General features: G+C 32.5%; 1 protein-coding gene across 2 annotated transcripts in view; it reads right to left on the minus strand.

Annotated features, from left to right (window-relative positions):
• Positions 1-24,251, minus strand: part of LOC135799139 (zinc finger protein rotund-like) — an 82,027-nt gene that overhangs the window by 13,134 nt on the left and 44,642 nt on the right. For both annotated transcript variants that reach the window (XM_065312174.1, XM_065312164.1), the window contains 2 exons: positions 12,225-12,342; positions 2,536-2,753 (listed from right to left, as the gene is read on the minus strand). In XM_065312174.1, the coding sequence (XP_065168246.1) occupies positions 2,536-2,753; positions 12,225-12,342 (336 nt within the window). The remainder of the gene's footprint in view (positions 1-2,535; positions 2,754-12,224; positions 12,343-24,251) is intronic.

Genomic DNA, 24,251 nt, shown 5'->3' on the forward strand with positions numbered 1-24,251 from the left:
AAGTTATCAACTCATTAGTATGCAACACGCACATCCAATGCAAATGCAAATCTATGCGCAATTGTTTCAATCGGTTTCTAATACACACAAACGCAGATAATGCGCTTTAATAAATAATATCGCACATTAATAAGAAGCCACAAACAATGCATGCACGCGCATCGAAACTTGAGCGACTTAAACATCTGCGTGCGAAAGTCACAAACGCATATTGACTTAACTTAACATAAGTCAGTTAAGACCTAGACTTAACGTAGACACATTTAAGTGAGTCATTACAGTATAAAATAATCCACTGCATTGAATTGAAATTAATATAATATATTAATGCATTGAGCGTGAGATTTACTACATTGTGTAGTAGATTGAGTTTGAGGTTAGGTTAGTGACGTCACATATAAAATAAATATAACGTATGCAACCAAACGTGCTATTTTCTTATATTAATTTCATCGTTTAAATTTTCCACTTTCATTTTCATCCGCACCCCAATTATGAGTAATCCTCGCCAGACGAATAATTCATCTTCACTCTACACCTTCTGTTCATCACTTTATCTCACCCCAGCGTCGATGTGGGTGCGTTTTTTGTTTTCTTTCTCAAGATGCAATTCGAGGGTCTCGGCGGGCGGATCCGATACGAAACAGATGTGCGTGCGTCGAGAGCATGGGAAAAAATCTGTTCGAAAGTGAAATTTTGAACCACCCCAAACAACGCAGGTGCTCATAGTACTCCGCATCGAAATTCTTATTCAAGTATTTGTTAAGTTAAGTTAATTAAACCCCGAAATTAAGAGACAAGATAAGGGATGATTTAAATATCAAATATATTAAATTTTAAATACGAAATAAATATTTTGTAATCGCATAAAAAGTGAAATTAATAAAAATTCATTACAATCGTTACGTTTGGTTGGCGATCGGATTGAAAACGCATAAATATTAAACGCTCCAACCAACCAAATCAATAAACATATTTATTATGATTAACTTTCACTAGTTATTCACCTACTAATAATATATTTAGTATTTTTAGATTTAAGGGATGATTTCTGTTTGTGTATAAATTTCACTCTCGATTATTTCGCCACAGACGAGACATTCGGGTCCAGACGTTCCGGATCGACCGACGAGTCGACCGAGTGAACGAGTAAAAGTCACCCCCTCGCCCTTAGCCGCTCGTATAAAAGCAAGAGTAAAACACAAGAACACGAATAACAAGTGCTGCGAGCTTTTCGACCGAGTGAGACCATCGCATATGAGAAGGCGAGAGGGTGGAGAATTCGTCTGGCTGGGTTTCAGGTCCAAAACTCCAGACACAGACGGCACTTGTTCAGTTCATCGCTTGACTATCTCATGCTTTCAAGTTCAGCGTTCATCCCTCTCGCGCCAATCGATGGGGTTGGACTGGTTGGAAGTGTTGTAGGGGTTAAAAGAGCGACGCCGGCGTCGAGTCGCGTCGCGACACCACCAATACACACGCCCGCGGACGCACGAATGTCTGGCTGTGAGCGCGACGGCGATGGAAAATGGGGTAATTTCGGGGTGTTACCAGACGACTTCGACGCTGATACGAATACCAACCACACCGATGACCTTGGGTGTCTTTGGGAGTTGAGTTAAATTTTTAGTTTTTAATGAGTGTGGATTTCTGGGGTTTTGGGTTTTGGGGAGGAAAAATATCCGGAAATGTATTTTTTTTTGGTTTTGAGTTTTGCGAAAAAACAGCCCTTAAATTTCTTAAAACATAATATCAAACATCCTCAGCGGGGAAAGATGAGTGTAAAAAATAGGAAATGGTTTAATGTTCACGTTATGTGTTCGCATTTCACCCTCGCAGTGGGTCTAAGGGTGTAAATCGCAAATCCACCCTCTTGAGACATAAAAAAATATGTGTAACGAAATCTAGTGCTACTTCCTTTTTAGTGGAGTGTATCAAATTTTTAAATTTGACACAGATTTTCTCACACTCTTACCTTTTTAATATTGACTTAAGTCACTTTCATTAAATTAAAAATAAATAAAATTCTTTTAAAAAACTCATAAATAATAAATAAAAATTATTTTTATATAATTATTAAATGTAAATATAGCTAAGTGACTTAACTTAAGTAATATTTTACTTAGATGTTGTTTACAGCTTAAGTCACTTAATAAACACACTGATATGTGTCTCTGTGTGTGTGAGTATGCTGAGGGGTGTGTTACGTCGGGGCTGCTCTGAACGAAACCGTGAGAAAAAATCTCCACCGCGTCGCGCAAAGAACTTAAGTCACATAGGCATGCGCACAACAAAGTTAGCGCTCTATTTCTCCATGAATAAGAAAAAGAGAGTATAATGCGCGCCAGCTGATGATCCGCAGGCATCCTCCACCTGTCGCTCGCCCTCTTACCCCGCACACCCTCTCTTTAATCTTAATCATAAAACTACGCAATATAAAATACCCTGGTTGCGTTCAACTTATGTTGATGTTTTTTTTTAAATTCATATTTTTTATAATATTAGTGAATTATGAAATAAAATAAGGTGACTTACCTGTGGACACATTTTGCATTGATATTTTCTGGGCTGTGGCCCTCCGCCGTTTTGCATGCCGCCCATTTTGGTAGCGTTGATCGGCTGTGGAACGACGAGTAGCGCAGGGCTGGAGGCGGCGACGCCGGGGCTTGAGCTGCTGGATGTGGAGCGCCCACTGGTGTACAAACCGGGTGTGCTCATGTGGTGCTCTTCCATTGAAGTGACTCCAACGCCACCTACAAAGAAAACATAAAAACAAAGTTAAGTAAATTTACTTAAAAACATTTTTTATTTATTGTGTGCAAACTAATTGATCGATTTTTATGAAAAAAATTTATTTGATAGATAATTTAATATATTATTAATAAAAAAATTTAGTTTGATAAATAAACCTGTTTATTATAATTTATTTCAAAGTTGAAGAAGTCTAGATAAAAAATAAGGTTATGTTGACTTAAACGTAAAGGAATTAATATCGATTATGTTGGGATAGGTCCGAAATCTAAACTCACTCTTAAACTGTTTGCGTTTTTCTTTTCTTTTGTTTTTTTGTAGCTTACTTTTTGTTTTGTTAGCTTTTATTACTTCTTCTCTTCGACGTCAGTTTTTTAGCTTGTTTTTTCGACTAATACTAACGACGCCTTGTAAACTTGTAACACTGTTTGCTTAGTTTTATTTTTTATTACATATTTTTTTTAATTGTTCTTTCTACATGTATTGTACTAGCTTCCAGACATTTATTTATTCGAATCGACTGATAAAAGTTAAGTTATTAACATTGTGGGTGGATTTGTACTTGGAAGTTTAGGCGGATTGTAACAAGAAATAAAATTAGAAATAAAATGTTTGTGTTATGTCAAATGTGAAAAGGTTGACCACCTATACACTCACCAAGCGTTGGCGGATTATATTAACACGTTGAGGACGGCGCGGTTTTTGGGTGTCTGTCGCATCGGGCGGCGTTTGAGCATTTTCAACTCCGCCTAATTAATTCAGCTGTGCGCCACTGGTGGTTATGCATTGCTGTATCAAAAAGCGATTGTTTTTGCAGTTGCGTCGCCATTTATTTATTTTCTTTGTAATGAATGCCTTTATCTTTAGAGTCCGACCGAAACTATGTGCGAACTGAGATGGCAAGTGACCACCACGACTTAGCCGCGAGTTAGCCGAACGACGCACGATAATTCACGAACACTGAGTTTCGGTTCTGCCAAAAGTTTCAGCCAATTTTGGCCGAAACCAAATTTGAAGCCAAAACTGAAACTTTTGTCGGTCACTATTTATTATAATATGTAATCTGAGTGACACATTTGATGACAAAGATGCAAGGCCCTGATTGTATAGGTGAAACGAGGAGAAGATATAACCTAACCAGTGGTGTAGTCAAAAATGAATAAGTCTCGTTTCAAATGAGCCGTGTACGTCTGGTCTGTGGGACGGCGTGTACCACCGGTGGTACACGCCGTCCTTAACGTGTTAATATTAAAATAACACTGGTAAATTTAATAAAACAAAAAAATGAGAAAAATTTTGTTGAAAGATTAAAATCTCAATAACTTTGAAAGTAAAAGTGATAGAAACATGATTTTTTTTTGGATCAATAAATAACAATAAAATTTGTTGTAATGTGTTGACATTTAGACAAATTTTCTTATCTCGTACATTTATTTAATTTATTACTTTTTCCTAGTTTTTTTTTGCGACTAAATTATAAACAAAAAACACAATTTTCTTCAAAAATATTTAACTTTTCATAATTACAAAGCCAAATCTTATTTTTTTAATTTCTTAATAAGTTATAGACAATTTTGTTGTAATATTAACTATTTTATCGAAAGAGGCTTAAAATCATCGACCAAATAAAACAATTTTCATCTAAATGTTGCTTATGACGTCAGTATTGAGTTTTTTGATTAGATTAGTTCTAATTATTTAATAAAAACCGAAATAAAAATATTATCTGCCTTCCAACACTCAAGTTCCACTAAATAAATCCCCAAATATCAAAAAACTCAATCAATAAATAATCCCAACTAAATAAAAACACTCCTCGTATTAAATCTGGCAAAGACCTACCCCAACCCAATCAATATTCAACCACTTTCATTAATTATCCGAAAAAAAAATAAATAATTAAAAACCGATAAAACTATAAATACCATAGATTATTTATCAACAATTGAAGATATATAAACATAATTACATACATTAACAACCATAAAGTGCCAACTACCAATATAAACTTGACCTTTCGAATTTTTCGACACCGATCCGCAGCGAATCGCTAAAACTGCACAAGTAACAACAATTTGCAACCGCGTATTTAACACCCGAAGGTTAAACTCAACATTCGAGTTAATTACAAGTTAATTAATTCAATTAGCAATTAGATTCCTGGTGCATTTTAACTAACAAACATAAATAAATTCACTAAAAATTACTTAAGAACAAGAAATAAAAATCTAATTTTATTTTATTGATGAAAATGATTACGTTGTTGTCTTGTTGTCTTGAGAGGAAGTCTAATGTTGCTAATGTGAACTTGCCTAACATCTAAGCAACAAAAACTAAATCCCGCGTCGCAGCTAACCGTTTTGGAATAACCGGAATTTCGTGTTTTAGTTCGGCGCAAAGTATCCAAGTGTCGGTTGTTAATTTTTGGCGCTCGGCTTGACCGTGAAAACCAACTAACGATCTCACTCACATTATATACTTATTTATTTATATCACTAACTACATATAAACGCAAAAATAGAATAAAACTAAAACTAAAAATTACGTTTAATATAACGATGTAACTTGTTACACGTACGTTAATTATGTAAATAACTTCAATAAGTCACAATGATGTGTCACTTTTATGTTGCTCACACACGCATAATTCAATTATATCCGTGAATTTTGCATACGCGGAGTGGAGAGAGGTAAGATGCACACCCGAAAAAAGTTTAATCATATTTAATGGTCTATAATTTCGCTTCAATTTCGACGCGTCGTTACCTTTTTTGTGCATTGTTTTCGTGTGTATGATTATTTGTTTGCATATATTCATCAAGGCGAGACCTTTAGCTCTCTTCGGCGTGTGTTATAATGACGCGCGCTTTTTTGTGTGTTTCGCTTTTTTTTTGTTGTTGTTTTGCGGTGCGGTGCGTGCGAAACTTGTTTCGGTGCGTGTGACTGCGTGCGTGCCGAAACTCGAACGTTGTTGAGGCAGGTCGGGCCATAACAACAACGCATTGGATGTGAGTCCTAACCTCACTTAACATGATATACATAACCAAGTTTTTAAGAAAAAAAATTAAGTTTTGAATTTTAGTGGAAAATTTTTTGTTTATTTTAGTTTTTAAGTGTTTTATGAGGACATTTTGACGTTAAGAGTAATTATTTATTAAAATAAATTAAATTATCTATTTATTTATGTTGAATTTGCAATAATTTATTAATTTGTTTGGTCATAATAGTTAATCAAAGTTATTGTACTCAAATATGTTTGGTTTTTATTGTTTTGAAAGTATGTTCAATTTTGTTTTACGATTATTAACAAACTACTGTGTCAAATTTGTTAAAATTACTTTTGATTGATAGAACATTTTATCTAATTTCACTCAAGTATGAATAATATAAATGAATTGTTATATTATTAGCAATAAAATCAAATTTGCTAGAAAAAACATTTTGGCCGATTAGATGTTGGATTAATGTAACTCTCACTTTGTTTAAATATTATGACTAAGCTATTTGTTCAATTTTGTTCAAACTTGCTTTATTTGATAGATAATTTAATTTGCAATAAGAAAAGTATTAGTTAATGTATAAAAACTTGTCGCAACTAACATTAAATTGAAAAAGAGTGAAAAATTAATTTTTTGATTTTTTTTTGAAAATAATTAGAATAAACCCCACTTTGTTGCTTAATTATCATTGAACTAACAATCAGATTTTAATCAAACTAGATTTATTTGATAGAAAATTTTACCCATTATAAGAGAAGTATTAGTTAATATGAAATATTTTGCAATAACCAACAATAAAATGAAAATTAGTAAAAAATTCGTGTTTTTTAGATAATTTAAATAAATCCAATTTTGTTGCTAAATTATTACTAAACTAACAATCAGATTTTAACCAAAGTTGTTTCATTTGATAGATAATTTTATTAGGCGTCCAAAAATATAAAATTATTTACAAATATTATCAACCCAAGTGATTTAAATGCAAAATTACTAAAACATTGCAAATTCCAACAAAAAAACTAAACCTTCTAAAAATTATTAATTATTATTTAACAACTGCACTTACATGATAATAACATCATGCATAAAATTTAACGATTATGATAAATCTCAGTTGTCTTTCATCTTTGCACTCTCTAACTTTTTTGCACCGATTGCATATCCACTCAAAGCGAAACCCTAATATAAACATTTTATTATATTATAATTTATAACATTCAGATATATGATTACTTTGCAAGTAGTCATTCGATGATTAAGTCATAACCAATAAAATTTAAGTCATATATCTAGTACCTACCTACTAATAAAGAAGTCAAAATAAAAACCACCTGTATGCAATCGCATATAATAATAACACTAATAATAATTGCGCTCGTAATATTTCAATATTTTTTGCTAGGAAATTTCGACATCGAACGTCAGTTAGACCACGAACGCAAAACCCGTTAATGCGGATCGGATCAATCATTAAAGCGCAAATCAAATAATTATCGCTTGATGATCGCGCCGTGCGATAATAAAGTAATTATTGCTTTTACACACAGAGGTCTAGTTTTTGCCAGCGTGTATAAAGACATACCAAAAAATTCGGACAAAGTATTAGAAGTAATATTAACACAGTGATATAGTCGCAGTGGTTTAAGAAGAACGTGAAAATATTTGGTCGTTAAGTTGGTTTTTTGTTAATTACTCGAAAAGTATAAGTGTTGGAATGGTGATTTTTAAAATTATAGATTAAGAAGAAATTTCTAAATCAGATTTTGGAAGAATTTTGTTAATTAAACTATTGTACAAAAAGTTATTAACATTTAAAATCAAAATTGCAAAATTTTTGGAAATTAAATACAAATTGTGCTATAATTTTTGATAAGAAACTGTTATCAGTAATATTTTTTCAATAATAAATAAATAATTTAACCCTTAATATATTCCAATTAAAATTGTTTAAATAATTTGATTAGTTTTAATGTTATTAATAAAAAACTATACTTTTCCGCTAATACTTGAACAGTACGATAAATAATGGATAAATTATTATTTAATTAGACAATAACTTAATAACTATTCACGCTAATTTTATAATTCTTTCAAAAATCGATGTAAAATGAAATTCTGCGTCTAATTAACTTATCTTTTTACACATTTGATTACTACACAAATAGTTATTAACAAATAAACTCAAATCAAGTAAAAATCATCAAAACGAACAAAAAAAGGTCCATAACTTTAAAAACAAATAATTTTCAACAACATTTTTCCATTAATTGATGTAAAATTTAATGCCTAACTCATTTCTAAAAACATGATTACTCTACCTTAATTAGTTCTCGAGTAATCAACAAATTACTAAACTATTGACCAAAAAAATAATCACGTTTCGTACAACTAAAGACGACCCAACTATAAATATAATTTTTAATATTTAATATAATAGTTAACATATCGAGGAACACAGAGGACGAAAAATTAACTGTGGATGCGAGCATGTGTGTGGTGAGCGGGCAGGAACGCGGAATAAAAAATTCGCCAAGATTTAGCCTTGAATAACAAACTTTTGCGTGGCGTTTGCGAAATGTGAAGATTTGCAGGCGGTTGCACTAGGAGTCTACGACAAATCAATGTCACACATACACTCAACTAATCCAACACATCGAAAATAATGTATAGAAAATAAGATTTGGTAGATTCGGCAAACGTAGAATATCAGGTTTTATAATTTCGACCAGCCAAGTCCAACCTAATCATTGAACAAGAATTATGTGGTTTTAATTAATGAGTGCTCATGTTATACATATAGTTAGTATAACATTTATATCAGAATAAAAATCTAGGTTTATTAAATATGTATTAAAATGCATTTTTTGGACTTTGCATAGTGCAGTAATTAACTGTTGTTCATTTCTACGTTTGATATGAGGTGATTTTTAATTAATGCGAGTCGGGAACAGGAAATGTAACACATGTATGTTTTATTCAAGTTGCGATTTTTTTTGGTTGCTGTGTTCCTCTAAAAGTAGATTAATTTGGTTGTATTAGAATGCAAGTTAATGAAATTTCACAGATGTTATATTTAATTTCGAGTTAAAGATGTGATACATATGTTTAGTTCAGTTAAATTAAGAATATGTGTGAAATTGTAGTTACTTTTAATTATTAAGATACTGTCAAGTTTGTTTTATAATAACTTTTGTTCTATTTGTTAGATTTTTGTGAAATTTACTTTGTTTGATAGATAATTATATCTAGTTTCATTAAATAATAAATTTCAAGCTGAAATATTTTCTGAACATTATTAAAAACTGAATTTAAATGAGGAAAACAAAATATTTGAGTATTCGTTTTACTGTGTAGCAGTTTCATCTTTGTTTCATTATTGCAACAAAAGTAATCATCGGGTTTTTGAAAATTTTGTTTTAATTGAGAGAAAATTTTATCTATTTTCAGAAAAGTATTAATTGTTATACTTTATCATCAGGTAATATTGTTTATTTTGCGAAAATATCGCACAATTCTATGAATAATTATGATTTCTTGTTTTTTTTAATATCAACTTTTCTCCTTAATTACGTCCAAACTAATTATCAAATTAATGTGTAATTTGCGATAAGTTATAGATAATTTTATATATTTTCAGAAAAGTAATAGTTTTGTTATCTTATCACTACATTATCAAACTTAAAATTAAATTAACAGATCTCATTTTTCCAAAGAAATAGTGAAATAATTAAATTATTTAAACTTTAATCTAGTATAACAACAAAACTATTTATTATATTTCCTTATAATTAACTCTATATGATAGTTAATACTATAAATTTTTACAAACTATAAAATTCTCTCCATTTAACGATTTCTTTGGCATTCAATTTACCCTCAATGTAAAATAAAATAATAATTCTTCCCCGATAGTTAATATTATTTTAATAAACGGTAATAAATCAACCTCCTTGAACTCAAAGTGCTTATACTTTATGCTCATCCTTACTTATACACTTTACTTAACCTTAAATACCTTGAAGTTGTATACATTGTTTTCTACAAAAAAGAGTTTAAAACTTCGAAAAAAATGCATGAAAAAAAAACGACAACAAAGGTGTAAACAAAACAAGTAATAACGGTGCGCGCAAAACACAATAAGTTATGCGCGTTATTATGGTAATTATATGCTTTGCTAAGCTTTATTTTACTACGCGTACAAATATTACTCATGCAATTCCGAGTCCACAAACTTTATTTTCTCTCTAAGTAGGTACTTGCATTCCTCTAAAGGTTTAATTGGACGTTTAATACCATTATCTCATCGTGGGCATATTGAAACTTCATTTTCTAAACATTTTTTGAATTTTATTATTGTTAAGATATTATTTTTGGATAAAACTATAAGTTTTTAAAACGTAGATTAAATTATCTATAAAATACAGAAAAATTGAGTGAAATATGTTTAATAGTTTTATGACAATAATTAAACAAAGTTAGGATAACTTTTAAAATATTAAAACAATACACGTCTTTACTTTACGTTTGAGATATACTTTGTAAACAAATTAATTATTTTCTGAAAGAGGATAAAATTATCTATTAAATGAATATTTACTTATAGAAAAGTAAGAATTTGTTTAGACATTATTAATAAACAAAGTTGGAATAAATCGCAGAATCTAAAAACGTAACTGAAATGATTTTGTTGTACTAAATTTGAATTTTAACGCTGTTATCACAATATTTTACAAAATACCTAATACTTTTCTAAAAGTAAACAAAAAGAATCTATCGACTAACACTACTTTGATCAAAATCAGTTAATTAGTTTAATCATAAAAAATTAAATTAAACATAAATTAAACACCAAAAATTTCCAGCAAAACGTATCGTCCTACAAAAGTTGATATTAAGCAATATTCAACCATAATATTAACTAATTATTTATAATTTTCTAAAAATAGATAAAATTATCTATCAAATAAATTTTATTTCATACAAATCCAATAATTAGTTTGACAACAATAAAGCCGCAAAGTAAGCAAAAAACTTTTCAAAAAATTCCCTCGAAAACTTCAACATTACCAAACATAATCCCCGAAAATAAATAGATAAGCAAATAAAATAAAACATGTTTGCATGCCGCCTGCCTTCCTGGTGTACTCGTACTCGTAGGTAATTAATTAATGCCTGCGTATCCGCCCGCCAAACATTAACATTGCATCTATTACACGCGGCGGCATTTATGAGTCGAATTATGCTGCGCGACCGCTCGAAAAGGTGCTCAAGCTTGAAATGCCCGAAAAAACAACAACGCACTCACACTTACACAGCCTCTCATTTATTATACTACTCGTTCAAGTAAGCGTACTTGTATGTATGTAGTGAATACATGGATAAATCGCGACGCCGACGAAAAGACAAGGTCGCCCACCACACAAAGTCCCAAGAAGCAAGCCAGCAAGCAGCAACAAGCAGTTAAGTTGCGGCTAGCGGTGCCAAAAATCGACTTCCTTGTTAGATCCACATCAAATTGTTGAGAGGTAATGATGTGTGTGTGTGTGTGGTTGAGTGCATGATTTTAATTAATACAGAGTGTTTCGTATGAAATTTCAAGAAAAATTAAAAAAAAAATGTTTTTGGTTATTTTTAGAATAATCTATTAAATAAAATTATTTTTTTATTAACGTATCTAATAGTTTATATTATTATCTATCATTTAAAACAAAATTTAGATTTCTATCACTTTTTGTTCAGGAGTTATCGCGATTTAAACATTTTTTTCACAAGTGTTACTAAAGTACAGAGTCGTACTCTAACATCAATTACACAAAAACTACAAAAGACACTAATTTAATATTTTGAGGTTATATTCTCCATTAAATTCCCTATCAAAAAATATTCTCCTCAAATTTCTAACCTTAAAATTACGGAAGTTACAACGCTTCAAACAACAATTACGTATTTTTGCCAAACTTATAACACTTAGTTTATTTATTTAAACTTTGATATTGGTTAGTAGTAGATGATGGCTATTATCAAGGCGAGCTACTAAATCAACCAACTCTATATTCCATCCTCCACGCTGATCAACTTTTATTTGGCTTCAAATTTTAAGCGAAACTTCAAAATTATTTCTACTTCCAGTTTGAAACCGAGCGCGCCGCGTCCTTCTGCTGATTATATTATTTATTGAATTCATTTTTGCACATCGCATCAAAGTCAAAGTCAAATCAAGTTTACGAATCAATAGCCAACGAGTCAATTGAAATCAATCAAAAGTAAAACGAATATTATATCTACCTACTATTTGCCTATTCAATTTTAACATATGTTTTATTCGATTGTGGCAAACAGCTTAATGAAGCAATAATAGATTTGATGAATATTGAATGACGTGAATGGATAATTATTTTATTTATGCACGAATTGCGAATTTGGATATTATTAATATTTGTTATTTATTGTATAGAGTTGTGGTGTTTTGCTTACCTTTTTGCATTTGTCCTTGATGTTCGTTCATTTTCGCCTCGTAGCCTTGTTTGTTGATGCTGGACATTGTGTTTCTGGACCAGTTGGGGTAGTCGTCTTTGTTGTGTTGGTTACATTGCTGAAAAAAATAATAATATTATTAGTTACAGTTAGATAATTTAACAAAAAATGAAGTAAAACATGAAAAACATGAAAATATTTATGAAAAATTGTGTTTTATGAAGAAAATGTTAATTATTTCATACTATACTAATTACTTTTTAGTATAACTTACACTTTTCTAAAAGTAGATAAAATTATCTATCATAATATGTTTAAATTATGAAAATTGAACAATTAGTTTAATAGTAATATTTACTCAAAGTTACGACTTAAATATCAAGTAAGAAAAAGAAGTTTTCTTGACTTTTGTCATAAATTTGCGAATTAAGCAAATTGTTTAAACAATTTTTGAATAAAATTTAATATCTTCATAAACTAGAATAAATTTTCTATCAAATAGCGCTAAATTCATAACAATTGAGTTATAATATTATCAGTTATACCCAAATATACTTTAACAACAAAAATCATTTCTTAAATCTTATTCTTCCTTTTTTAAACAACAAAAATCATAATAAATAAATAAAATACTTCATAAACATCTCCACATGAAATATCTACCTTTAATTCCCTATCACACCCAGTAAAAATCATTGATTTATCACCTTTACTTTAAAAGTTATTACTCTTCAAAGAATAAAAAATCACTAAACCCGAAGAAATTAAATAACACATCATCCTATACTTCTCAGAAAAAATTCTGTGCATCATCTCGAGAAACTAACAGTAAAAATATCATTGCAGCAAAGGAACTTCACACTAGGAAGCAAAAAAAACGAAAACTATAAATATAAATAAAAAGGAGCGTCCGAAATTTATGCATAGCATTTGCACATACTCGAATCGCGGATAGTAATAAGAATAATATTCAAATTATTCAAGCTATGACCAAATGTTATATAACGTCATTTTCGAGTGTGCTTACTTCGTACATTCACAGAGATTTGTGTGGTTCCTTCACTTGACATTGAACTTTTAATTTCGTTTCGCAATTTCGACATTTTTCGTTGGAGTCGAAAAGTATGAGTACGAGTATATTATAGTTGTGGTAAACTTACAAGTTAAAAGAGTGAAAAATGCATTTGTTTTAGTTTTTTGTTAATAACTTAAAAACTTTTAGAGATATTGTTGTTATTTCTTCAGGAATATATTCTTAAATAAATTCTTTACCAATTTTTGAAAGAATTGTAACTTTTTGTTTGTTATATTCAAAGTTATTAACAATTAAAGTTGATATACGACAAATTTTGAAATATGACACTAATTGTCTTGAAACTTTTAATTAAAAAGACTTTTCAATAAAATTTTGACATAATAATGTTTAGAATTTAATTTTACATCAATTTCGAATAAACGTTTGAAAAAAGTGAAATAAATCAAAAGATATGAAGCAAAAACTTCGAATTTAATTAAGACTATACTACGCAATAATAATAATTTAATTCATGCAATTATTACTCAAATTACTTAAGAACCAATTATGTTTAATCAAATATTTTTGCATAAATGCGTTCCTACTTAAATCCTCTATCTTACCAAATAAATAAAATTTATTTTTAGATACTACATAAAAAGTTATATACAATTAAAATTAAGTTTCCAAAAAATAACAAATTTTGCACAATTTTTCTTGTAATTTTTAAACTAAAATATTTCTCAAAATAATTTTCTAATATTATGATAAACAACTTCGCCGTCGCTGCATCACACACCGACGCCGGTCCCAAGCCCGGACAAAGAAGGAGGGTTGTAGGGTGAGGCCAGCGACCTACCCTACGTAAAAAACATCAGTGCTCATAGAACCAGACAAGGGCCTCGGTTACGGACAGATCAACGACGACAACCCAAGCAAAGTACACGGACAAAGAGAAGATTACAAAAACATAACCTTAAAATCGCCACATGGAACATAAAATCGCTCAACAGAAGAGACCAAGAAATGGAGCAAGAATTAAGAAACCACCACATTGATATCTGCGCACTTCAAGAAACTAAGAAAAAGGGAAAAGGTCAGGCAGTAGTTGGAGATTATCTACTAGCATACAGCGGTGTAGAGAGGAACGAGCGAGCAAAAAAAAGGAGTCGCAATCATGTTTCACAAAAAGTTAGTAGATCACATTATAGACATCACGTACGTTTCAGCCAGAATAATACACGCAAAACTGCTGCTAGACAGGAAACGCACCAACATTATAAGTATTTACGCTCCAGAAAACTGCAGACCCCAAGACGTAAGAGAAGAATTCTTTAACTCACTGCAACATGTTTTAGACAGCCATAAGAACGAAGCGACTATCATCCTAGGAGACTTTAACTCAAGGATTGGCAACAGAATCATACCCGGAGTTAAGCAGAGATTCAACGAGGAAACAGAAAACGAAAATGGAACGCTGATGACTAACCTATGCACAATCAACGAACTACGAATAAATAACACATATTACGAACACAAACAACAACACAAACACACGTATTGTAACTCAAGGGGACACACATCAACAATCGACTTCATTGTGACAAACCGAGTAATTCCACCAACCAGCATATTAGATGTAAGAAGCTTAACCTCGGCAGACATAGGAAGCGATCATGCCCTCGTGATTGGGAAGCTGAGACTAATATCCCTCCAAAAGAAACAAGCAAAAACATGCGAAGAGCGCACAAAAATAAAACAGAAGGACTAGCTGACCAAACAACCAGAGAACTATATGCTAACAGACTGAAGGAGAAAGTTACAAACAACAACATACAAGAAGGAGATAACGTTGATACGGCATGGGAAAGGCTGAAAAGCAACATACAACAGGCTGCCGAAGAAGCGCTAGGCAGGAAGATCATCAAGAAACCGAATCCTTTTGCTAAGAGAACTCCATGGTTCACCGAGGAAATCAAAATGAAATGCAAGGAAAAAAAGCAGGCACACATTCAACACCTCACGCAAAGAACGCAAGAATCATACGAAAGTTACAAACAAATCCGCAGAGAAACGCACGAGTTAGTACGGAAGACGAAATCCGAACACTGGAGGATCTTCTCAAAACAACTAGAACATGACTTCTATGGAACCCAAAAGACAGTATGGAAGACCATAAGAAACCAGAGAAAAGAGCTCACAGAACTGGTACAAGCAAAGGGAATAGACAAAGAGACCTGGATAAACTACATCAAACATCTATACCGGGACACAAACCAGGAGAAACCTAATATCTCAGTCAACATACAACCTGATGAACCAACCATAGTAAGCATATCTGAGGTGGAAACAGAACTCGCTAAACTCAGAAACAGAAAAGCCAGTGGCCCGGACGGAATACCCAATGACCTCCTGAAATACGGCGAAGAAGTGCTCGCGGCCGAAATTACGAAACTTATCAACATCATCCTGAAGCATCAGAGAGTACCAACTGAATGGAAATTGAGCACACTAATAATGATGTTTAAGAAAGGAGATAAGCAAGAACCATCCAACTATCGAGGAATAGCTCTGCTAAACACCACCCTGAAACTAACAACTCGATTACTAGCGAACAAGATATTAGCACACACCACACTATCAGACGAACAACAGGGCTTCAGGAAAGGAAGGTCCTGTAACGACGCAATATTCATAATAAGACAGGTGAAGGAAAAAGCCGTGGAGTGGAACAAACCGGCTTTTCTTTCCTTCGTGGACCTAAGGAAAGCGTTTGACAGAGTGCAGCTCCAAGACATAACCAGCATACTCCGAAAAGAAACATCGCATCTGATATCATCAATACTATAAGGGACATCTACAACAACAACGAACTGCAACTAGCAATAGCCGAACAACGCACAGACCCCATAAAAGTAGGAACAGGGGTAAGACAAGGCGATTCCCTAAGCCCCCTGCTATTCAACTTCATCATGGAAGAGATAATTGCAAGAGTCCGACGCTGTAAAGGATACCAGATGGGGGGGAAAGAGCTGAAAGTTGTGTGCTACGCGGACGATGCCGTGCTAATTTCCGATAGCGAAGACAACCTACAACGCATGATTCACCAGTTTAACATTGCCAGCAAAGCCCTCAACATGGAGATAGCAACAGAAAAAACCAAATGCATGGTCATCGCACCACATCCAATAAGATGCAAACTTGAAGTCGATGGACAAATCGTACAACAAGTGAGCGAGTTCCGATATCTTGGTATAAACATATCCAGCAGTGGAGGAGTGGAAAAAGAAGTAGCAGAGCAAGTTGAAAAGGGCCTGAGAATAGCAGGATGCCTAAGGAACACGATTTGGGACAACAAACATCTAAGAACAGAGACGAAAGTTTCCATCTACAAGGCAGTAGTCAGGCCCATATTTACATACTCGGCAGAAACGCGTGCAGAGACGACAACCACACAGAGATTGCTCACCACCGCGGAAATGAGGACACTAAGAAACATAGATGGCAAAACACTGCTCGACCGGATAAAGAACGAAGACATCAGAAGAGCGTGCAACAACATAGAAGACATAACACAATGGTGCAAAAGACGCAAAATCGAGTGGAACGAACACATAGAACGGATGGACGAAACCAGAATAGTCCGAATAGCCAGGGACAAATCGCCAAGGGGAAAGCGATCCCTGGGAAGACCCCGAAAGAGATGGAGCGACCACCTAAACCCTGTCTGAAGTAGGAACAGGCAATATGCCTACAAAAGAAGAAGAAGAAGAAGAAGATTGTTATTTTTGTACTTACGTGCCACACATGAAAATATGAACGCGTTTTTTTCCAACCCCTCTGGTACCACCACCACCACCACCACCAACGGCGGCGGCCGTGGTGGTTGAGTCGGTATGTATTATGTGTTTTTTTGTGTCTTCTTTTTGGTGTGTACGTGCGTGCTTTTTTTCAGGGCGCGTTTCGTTCCGTTTCGTTTCGTCTGATTCGGTTTGATCAATAAAATTTCGGTCGTGTCGAGCACAACAATTCCGACGTTGTGCGTGCTTGTGGGGGTGGAGGTGCGCCCAGGGGGTCGAAGGTCGCACGCTTCGCATTCAAAGGATAAGTATTCGGTTGGCACATAAATGCTTGAGACATAAATTAATCCGGAGACAATGGAAATTGAAATGTATGTTGGGAATTGTTGTTTTTTTCGAAGAAATATTGTTTTTGTTTGTTAAATTTTATTTTTGAAGAGTTTAAGGGATGATTTTGGGATGAAGTTTATACTTTTCTTAAAGTAGATAAAATGGGCTATCAACTATATGTAAATTTGTTCAAATTTAACAAGTAGTTAATTAGTTATGATCAATTAAAGTAAAAAATTCGTAAAAATCGTGTTTTTTGTTAAAATTTTCAAAAACTTCTATGTTTTTGAAATATTTTAGGACAAAATTAACACATTCCTAAAAGTAGATAAAATTATCTATAATTTGACATATAGCATAATAAAATTAAGTAATTAGTTAAGTCCCTATGAGCAATTAAACTTAGAAACTACCAGAAAATCGTCAAAAACTGCATTTTTAGACTACATTTTCAATTTTAACATTGTTTAATAATAATTTCAGGGTATTATTAATACTTTTAGAAAAATAGATAAAATTGTCTATAATAAATCATAAATTTAGAAAAATTTGAACAATAAATACTCTTGTAACACTTAAACAAACTTAAAAGTTTAAATTTAACCAAAAAAGTCAAATTCCTGAAGGAAATTAATTAAATCTTTAAATTAAATAATGTTTTAACAACTTTCCCAAGCATAATTTATACTTTTCTGAAAGTTGAACAAAGTGGCTATAAATTAAAGTTTGTTTCATTAGATTACCCCAATTAGTTTAGTCATAATAGCAAATTTAAGAAAATAAATTCTTTCAACCAAAAATTTGTCTAAAAAAAGTCAATTCTCTTATATTTTATGTTTTCAGGACCTATGGTAACTTATTCTTACAATTTCAACTTGTCCTTGACTCCCCCAAAAAAAGTCCACCCTCATCATCCCCCACATCAAATTTCTTTACACGTATTCACCTACACAGCACGATTCGGTTACAGGACCTATGTTAACGCGCTGAAACCTAATGCAGGACGAATGCTCGTCCTTGCCGCGCCGCCCCAGCGGGTTTCTTCTGCCTTTACCTTTGCGTAGAAGTAATCGCCGAACAGGCTAGGCGGCGGCAATGCCTAATATTGAATTTGAATGTCCGCAGCAGGTGAGAAAGCGACACGTTGACGAATTCGTCACCGCTCGTGAAAATCGATGCGGCGTCCATTATTTTTCGTCGCGCGAGGACGAAAGGACGAAATACACGTCGCTGTTACCGCCGCCGCCGTCGGCGGCTCACAACACAGACACCGACAGCGGCGGCGGGCGCCCGAAATGTTGGCGTGGAAATTTACCGCCGATCGAATGGAGGAGGCCTAGCGAAAGGTGCGCTAATCGAGCATCGAACGTCGAAGGACGATAAAAAGGATAAAACGGACGGCGGTGAAATAAAATACGGACAAATCGGTTTCGATATTACCATTATTACTAATAGCATCTTATCATTTACTTGAAATAAAATAAATTAGATATTATTAAATAAAACTAATTTTTCTTGAAATTTTAGGATTTTTTTTGTTATTTCATGAAACTTTTGGGTTTCTATTAAAAATATTTAGTATAAATATTAATATTAATTATATACAGAGTGTTGTAAGTTTATTTTTGTTGAATTTTGATTTAAAAATATTTTCTTAAATATATAGCAAAAAAAACTTGACCTAAATTACCGAAAATAATATATTTATTATAGGGGATATTGCTAACAATATCTTTAATAATAAAAATTAAGGGTGTATTGATTAGGGTGAAGCCTGGCCACGTCGTTGAGCATTGAGTTAGGACAAGGTCAATTATTCGTGCGTGGCCAATTATTGAGAGCTTTCAACAGGACAAAAGTGGAAAAAACAACATCAAGACTAGACATTTATAGCAATAAGTTAATAATTATATCAAAAAAAGTAATCCGACAGTATTTTCTTGTTATTTCGCGTAGAAATTTAATTTTTGTGATAAAATTTACTAGATTTGGATTTTTGGTGGTCAAATATTAATATTTTCGTAAATATTTTATACTTTTCTAAGAAAATATAAAATTATCTGTCAAATAAAACGTATTTTACAAAAATCTAACAATTACTTTTGTTGTAATAATCATTTAAACTAAAAAATCAAAAGTTTCAATAAATTTCAATTTTAGCAATGTTTATAATAATTTTTGTTTAAAATTAATATTTTTATAAAAGAAGATAAAATTATTAATAGAATAAACTTTATTTGAACATTTTATCTTAATTAGTTCACCCGTAATTCAATGTCAAAGTATTTTTTGCTTTAAAAAATGTCAAAAGTCAACTTAAGTCACTTTTTATGCAGAAAATTTCAATAAATTTGCAGTTTAATCAATAATTATGCTATTTTTCTATCATAACCTAAACTTTTCATAAAATAGATTAAATTCTGAATATAATAAACTTTATTTGAACATTTTACCTCAATTAGTCCACACGTAATTCAATGTCAAAGTATTCCCTCCAATTTCTTCCTCATTTTAAAAATGTCTTAAGTCAACTTAAGTCACTTTTTATGCAAAAACCGCATGTGCATGAGACGTTGCATTAATTAAACCGATAAGCAGATAACAATTACAATTACAATTCCTCCGCACCGGCAGAAGAAATAAGTACAGGTTGTTTAATATGATAATTAATTAGTTAATTACCATCGTGCAGGCGCATTAAGCAGAATGTAGAATGCATATAAAATGCAGGCTGCAAAGTGACGAATAAAGACACACTCTTCAGCTTTAACTCCAAGCAAAGAAGAAGATGAAGAAGACGAAGAAGAGTATCAATAGAGATTTTCATTCCTTCGCTCAATATCATTAGCGATATTATTAGCATGTGTAGAGTTTATTTTAATTGCACATTCTTTTTATTCTATAAATATATTATATTTATTATATTTATGGCGCGGAGTCGAGATTAACATTATTAAAACATTATTAACATTATCATTAGCGGTGTGTTATGCTGATCGCCGACGCGTTGCATTATGCATGGCGCTGGCGGTGGGTAAATAATAATATCGGCTGCGAACGCGGTGATTATGTGGCGCAGAAATCCCCGGTGTTGCACGCACGCGATTCGATGGGCATTCAGGTGCGAAAACTGCGATACCGTTAGCGCTCAACACTCGTCCAGTCATCAACAACGCGATGGAAACAATCGAAAACATTCATAAAATTCATCCGAGAGAGAAATGTTTAATGATTGGTTCGGAGTTTTTTTGAAATTTTGATTATTTGAAAAGTTTTTTGGGGGATAATTAATATGGATTGTATGCATTGTAAAAATATATTGATTGTTTGCTGAGTAATTGCCAATTAAAATACTAAGAAAACTTTTTTGAATTTATTTTGGAATTTTTTAGAAATTTGAATTTTTTAAATAAATTTTTGAATATAAATAATATATTTCTGAAAGTAGATTGAATTTTCTATAATTTGATGCTATGTTTATGAACAATCATTAATTAATTAAGTTGTAGTAAGTCAATAAACTTTAATATATTAAACGATTGCAATTTTAACAGTTATTTTGCAAAATACGTTTATTTAGCATTTTTCGAGATTTTTAGAAATTGTTATTAACAAAATAAATGAATATTCTTAAAGAAGATTAAATTGCCTTTATCCTGACACTAATATTGACATTGTTGATCAATTAGTTTAGAAATTATAAGGCGATAAACATCAACAAATTCAATTATCTCAAAATATCAGTTTTTGTTCGTAAATTTTGTTTAATTTGCAATAATATCTAATTTTTAATATAGATATTATAGAAAATTACTACTTTACTAAAAGACAATTAAATTGTCTTTAATTTGATACTAATATTGAAAATATTTGTTGAAAAGTTTTGTCATAATAATTCAAAAAACACAAAAGTTCGACCAATCAAAACATTGTAAGTTTAAATTCGTAAACTCAGCATTAATTAGCGTTTATAACTAATTGACGACAAAATTTTCATAACAAATTAAAGTATTTCTGAAACTAGAGAAAATGATCTTTAATTTAAGATGAATTTCGTTAAAATTGATAGAATAGTTTTCCCATAATTATTCATTAAACTTCACAAAGAAAATGAATTTATTATTCGATTTACTACATGATTTTTTTCAAATATTCTAATTTTAAACAAATTTCTTAAATAATTTCAAAACATAATTAAATACTTTATGATAGTATACAAAATTCTCCACAATTTGTTTCTAATTTCATAAAAATCGCGTAAATAGTTTACGCGTAACAATAAATTAAAAACGAAACAATTACATCATGAAACTTTAATTATTTTTTGAAACTGATGAAAAAATAAATTCCGCTTGAAAAAACAAACGCAAAACACATAAACTTTTATTAAAGATGAATAAAATGCAGCTCATCGCGAAGATAATTTATTATTTAAGTGTTTGCACGCTATGTTATGTTTATTATCGCTGGTTCTTAGTGTTTTTCATGCAAATTTCCGCGCTAATTTACATGCATATGAATATGTTCAACATACTCATAGTTTGAATATTGTTTGCTCACGGCGTTTTGGGTTGCCTAGGTTATAGCAACATTATAGCAACAATAGCATCAATTTACTATAATTATTATTATTAGTTGATATTAATACATTTCTTAACATTTATTAAAATTACAAAATAATTTTAGATTCATTATTTTTATAATGTGGCAAAATATGTTTTCTAATTGTTTAAATAAATTACCATAAATTTAGCGTTAAATCTTTAATCACATGCAATTTTTGTTCCAATTTTTTCCGCCATTGTTTTGCAGAAAACGCGTTGTTGCCCAAAAAACGTAGAACACGCAAAAAGTAAAAGAATTCATTTTTCTCGCTCGCGCACAGCGAGCCGGCCCCTTCGGCCGGCGGCGGCAACATCCCACCCCCAGATGAGCGCGAAAAAAGTGGGAAACACACCGATACGAGCACAGAAAGGCAAAAAATCCTCGATTTTTTTCCAACTCGTGTGCTCCTTGTCGCCCATACACCAACCGCCCCCCCGCGGGGGGTGCCGCCAGTATACACGTCCTTCTCACACCGAAAAAAAAACCTTCGTAAAAAATACGTCTATATGTATTGGGTGAGAATATGTATGTGGGTGTGTGTGTGTAAAGGGGGTGGAGGCGGGGGCGGCGTGGTATGCGCGCGGCGCTGTCTCCGTTCCTGACCTCCGATACGTCCGAACTTATTCCCTAGGACCATCGATTTTTCGCCGCGCGCGCGACCCCCTTTTTCTCGCGCGCGCGGCGTACTTTTTCCACCACCACCAGCACCATCAGCCGCCGCCGCCGCCTAGAACTACCCCTAACATGCTCACATTGCTCACCTCCCACTACTAGCACACGCTCAACAACCACTATCTCGAAAAAAAGCGCGTTTTTTTTCGCCGGCGTGTTAACAAATTTTTTGCGTCCAGCCCAAATTTCATCCCCGAAAAAGTACCCCAACACAAAACACATCATAAAAAAATTAATAATAAATATTTCTTATAATAATCTACCATTTATTTATTTTTTATTAAGTAATTAAAAACAAACAATCTTTATTTTTTTATAATATTCCAACCCCTATTTCGCAATTTAATTTTTATTGATAATTTTTATTTGCAATGAGAGCGCGCTTGTTGTTTTCTTTAAATTTGCCAAGGTATACGGCATACATATTTCGTGTTTATCTGCGAAGACGCTCGGGGGGTGGCCGTGGTTATGGGGGCGGCTGGGGGTGTGCTGGGTATAAGAAACGACACACACCGACCGAGAGCAGGAGAGCGTTGTCTCGTCGCCATGCCGACCCGAAGCGGCGCGCGACCCAAGACAAGGTCACGCGCCCCGCTAACCGCCCCCGACCATACTCAAACCATCCCCGTACACACATACACATTAATGTATACACATAAACAGTAATATTTATCTCCACGTGCCTAAATTGTGTTGTGTGTGTGTTTGTGTGTGAGTTGAACTTTCGGGGGTGGTTGAGGGTGGTTTTTGTATGTGTGTGAGGCGCCCGCCGGTGTTTATCCATCTTGATTATTATTGATAACATGAATTTTTTAACGTCGTCTCGTCGGGGTTGGCGCTTTTTTTTTTCAGGCCTCGTTTCGTTTCGACAGGCGGGCGCGTTGCTAAGTTAAGGGATGTTTTTCAATAAGTGGTTGTTTGTTCTTTGAACAATCGTTTTAATTAGGTTAAATTATTTTTTCATTGGAAATTATTCTTCTTTTATAAGAAAAATTAAGACGAAATAAGAAGAAAAGAAAAAATTTTAACTTTTTTTTATGTTTTGAGTTTGGGGGTGAAATAATGCAACTAACTGACATCTGATAGCTTCATAGATATTCTCAAGTGTAGGTTTTAAGAGCGTTAAAAAGTGTGGAAATACAAATGACGTTTGTGGGCCATCCCTATGGTTTTTTCTCTGTTTTGGTAAGTTTTTTTTTTTTTTTTGAGAGAGATAATGTGAAGAGACATTCTGCAGATGTTGCATACGTGACTTAACTTAACTTAGTGACTCGTTAAGGGTGCGATGAAAGTAAGCCGCTTGATGTGACTTAATGGCATATGGGGGAGTAAGTGGAGTACTGGGTGATGATTAACGAAAAATGATTAACGAACGAATTGATCTAAAAAATATTTTCTAAAAGTTCCAAAAGTCTGTTTTTTTCTTATTTTCATTTCTAATGATATTTATTACTTTCTTTTGCGAATACGTAATCCATTGTATATTTGAAATATTTATTTATAAACTTTACGTGAATATTGGATTTACAATTTTTATGTTGAGTTAACATGTTTCGCCCTGAGAGCATCTTCATAGTTTATAAATAAATATTTCAAATTTAATGA

This window comes from Atheta coriaria, unplaced genomic scaffold, assembly GCF_025399875.1.
Source record: "Atheta coriaria isolate IRGN ID8LTWV9N9 unplaced genomic scaffold, Caltech_Dcor_3.1 hic_scaffold_2_pilon, whole genome shotgun sequence".
In the NCBI taxonomy this organism is placed as follows: Eukaryota; Metazoa; Arthropoda; class Insecta; order Coleoptera; family Staphylinidae; genus Dalotia; species Dalotia coriaria.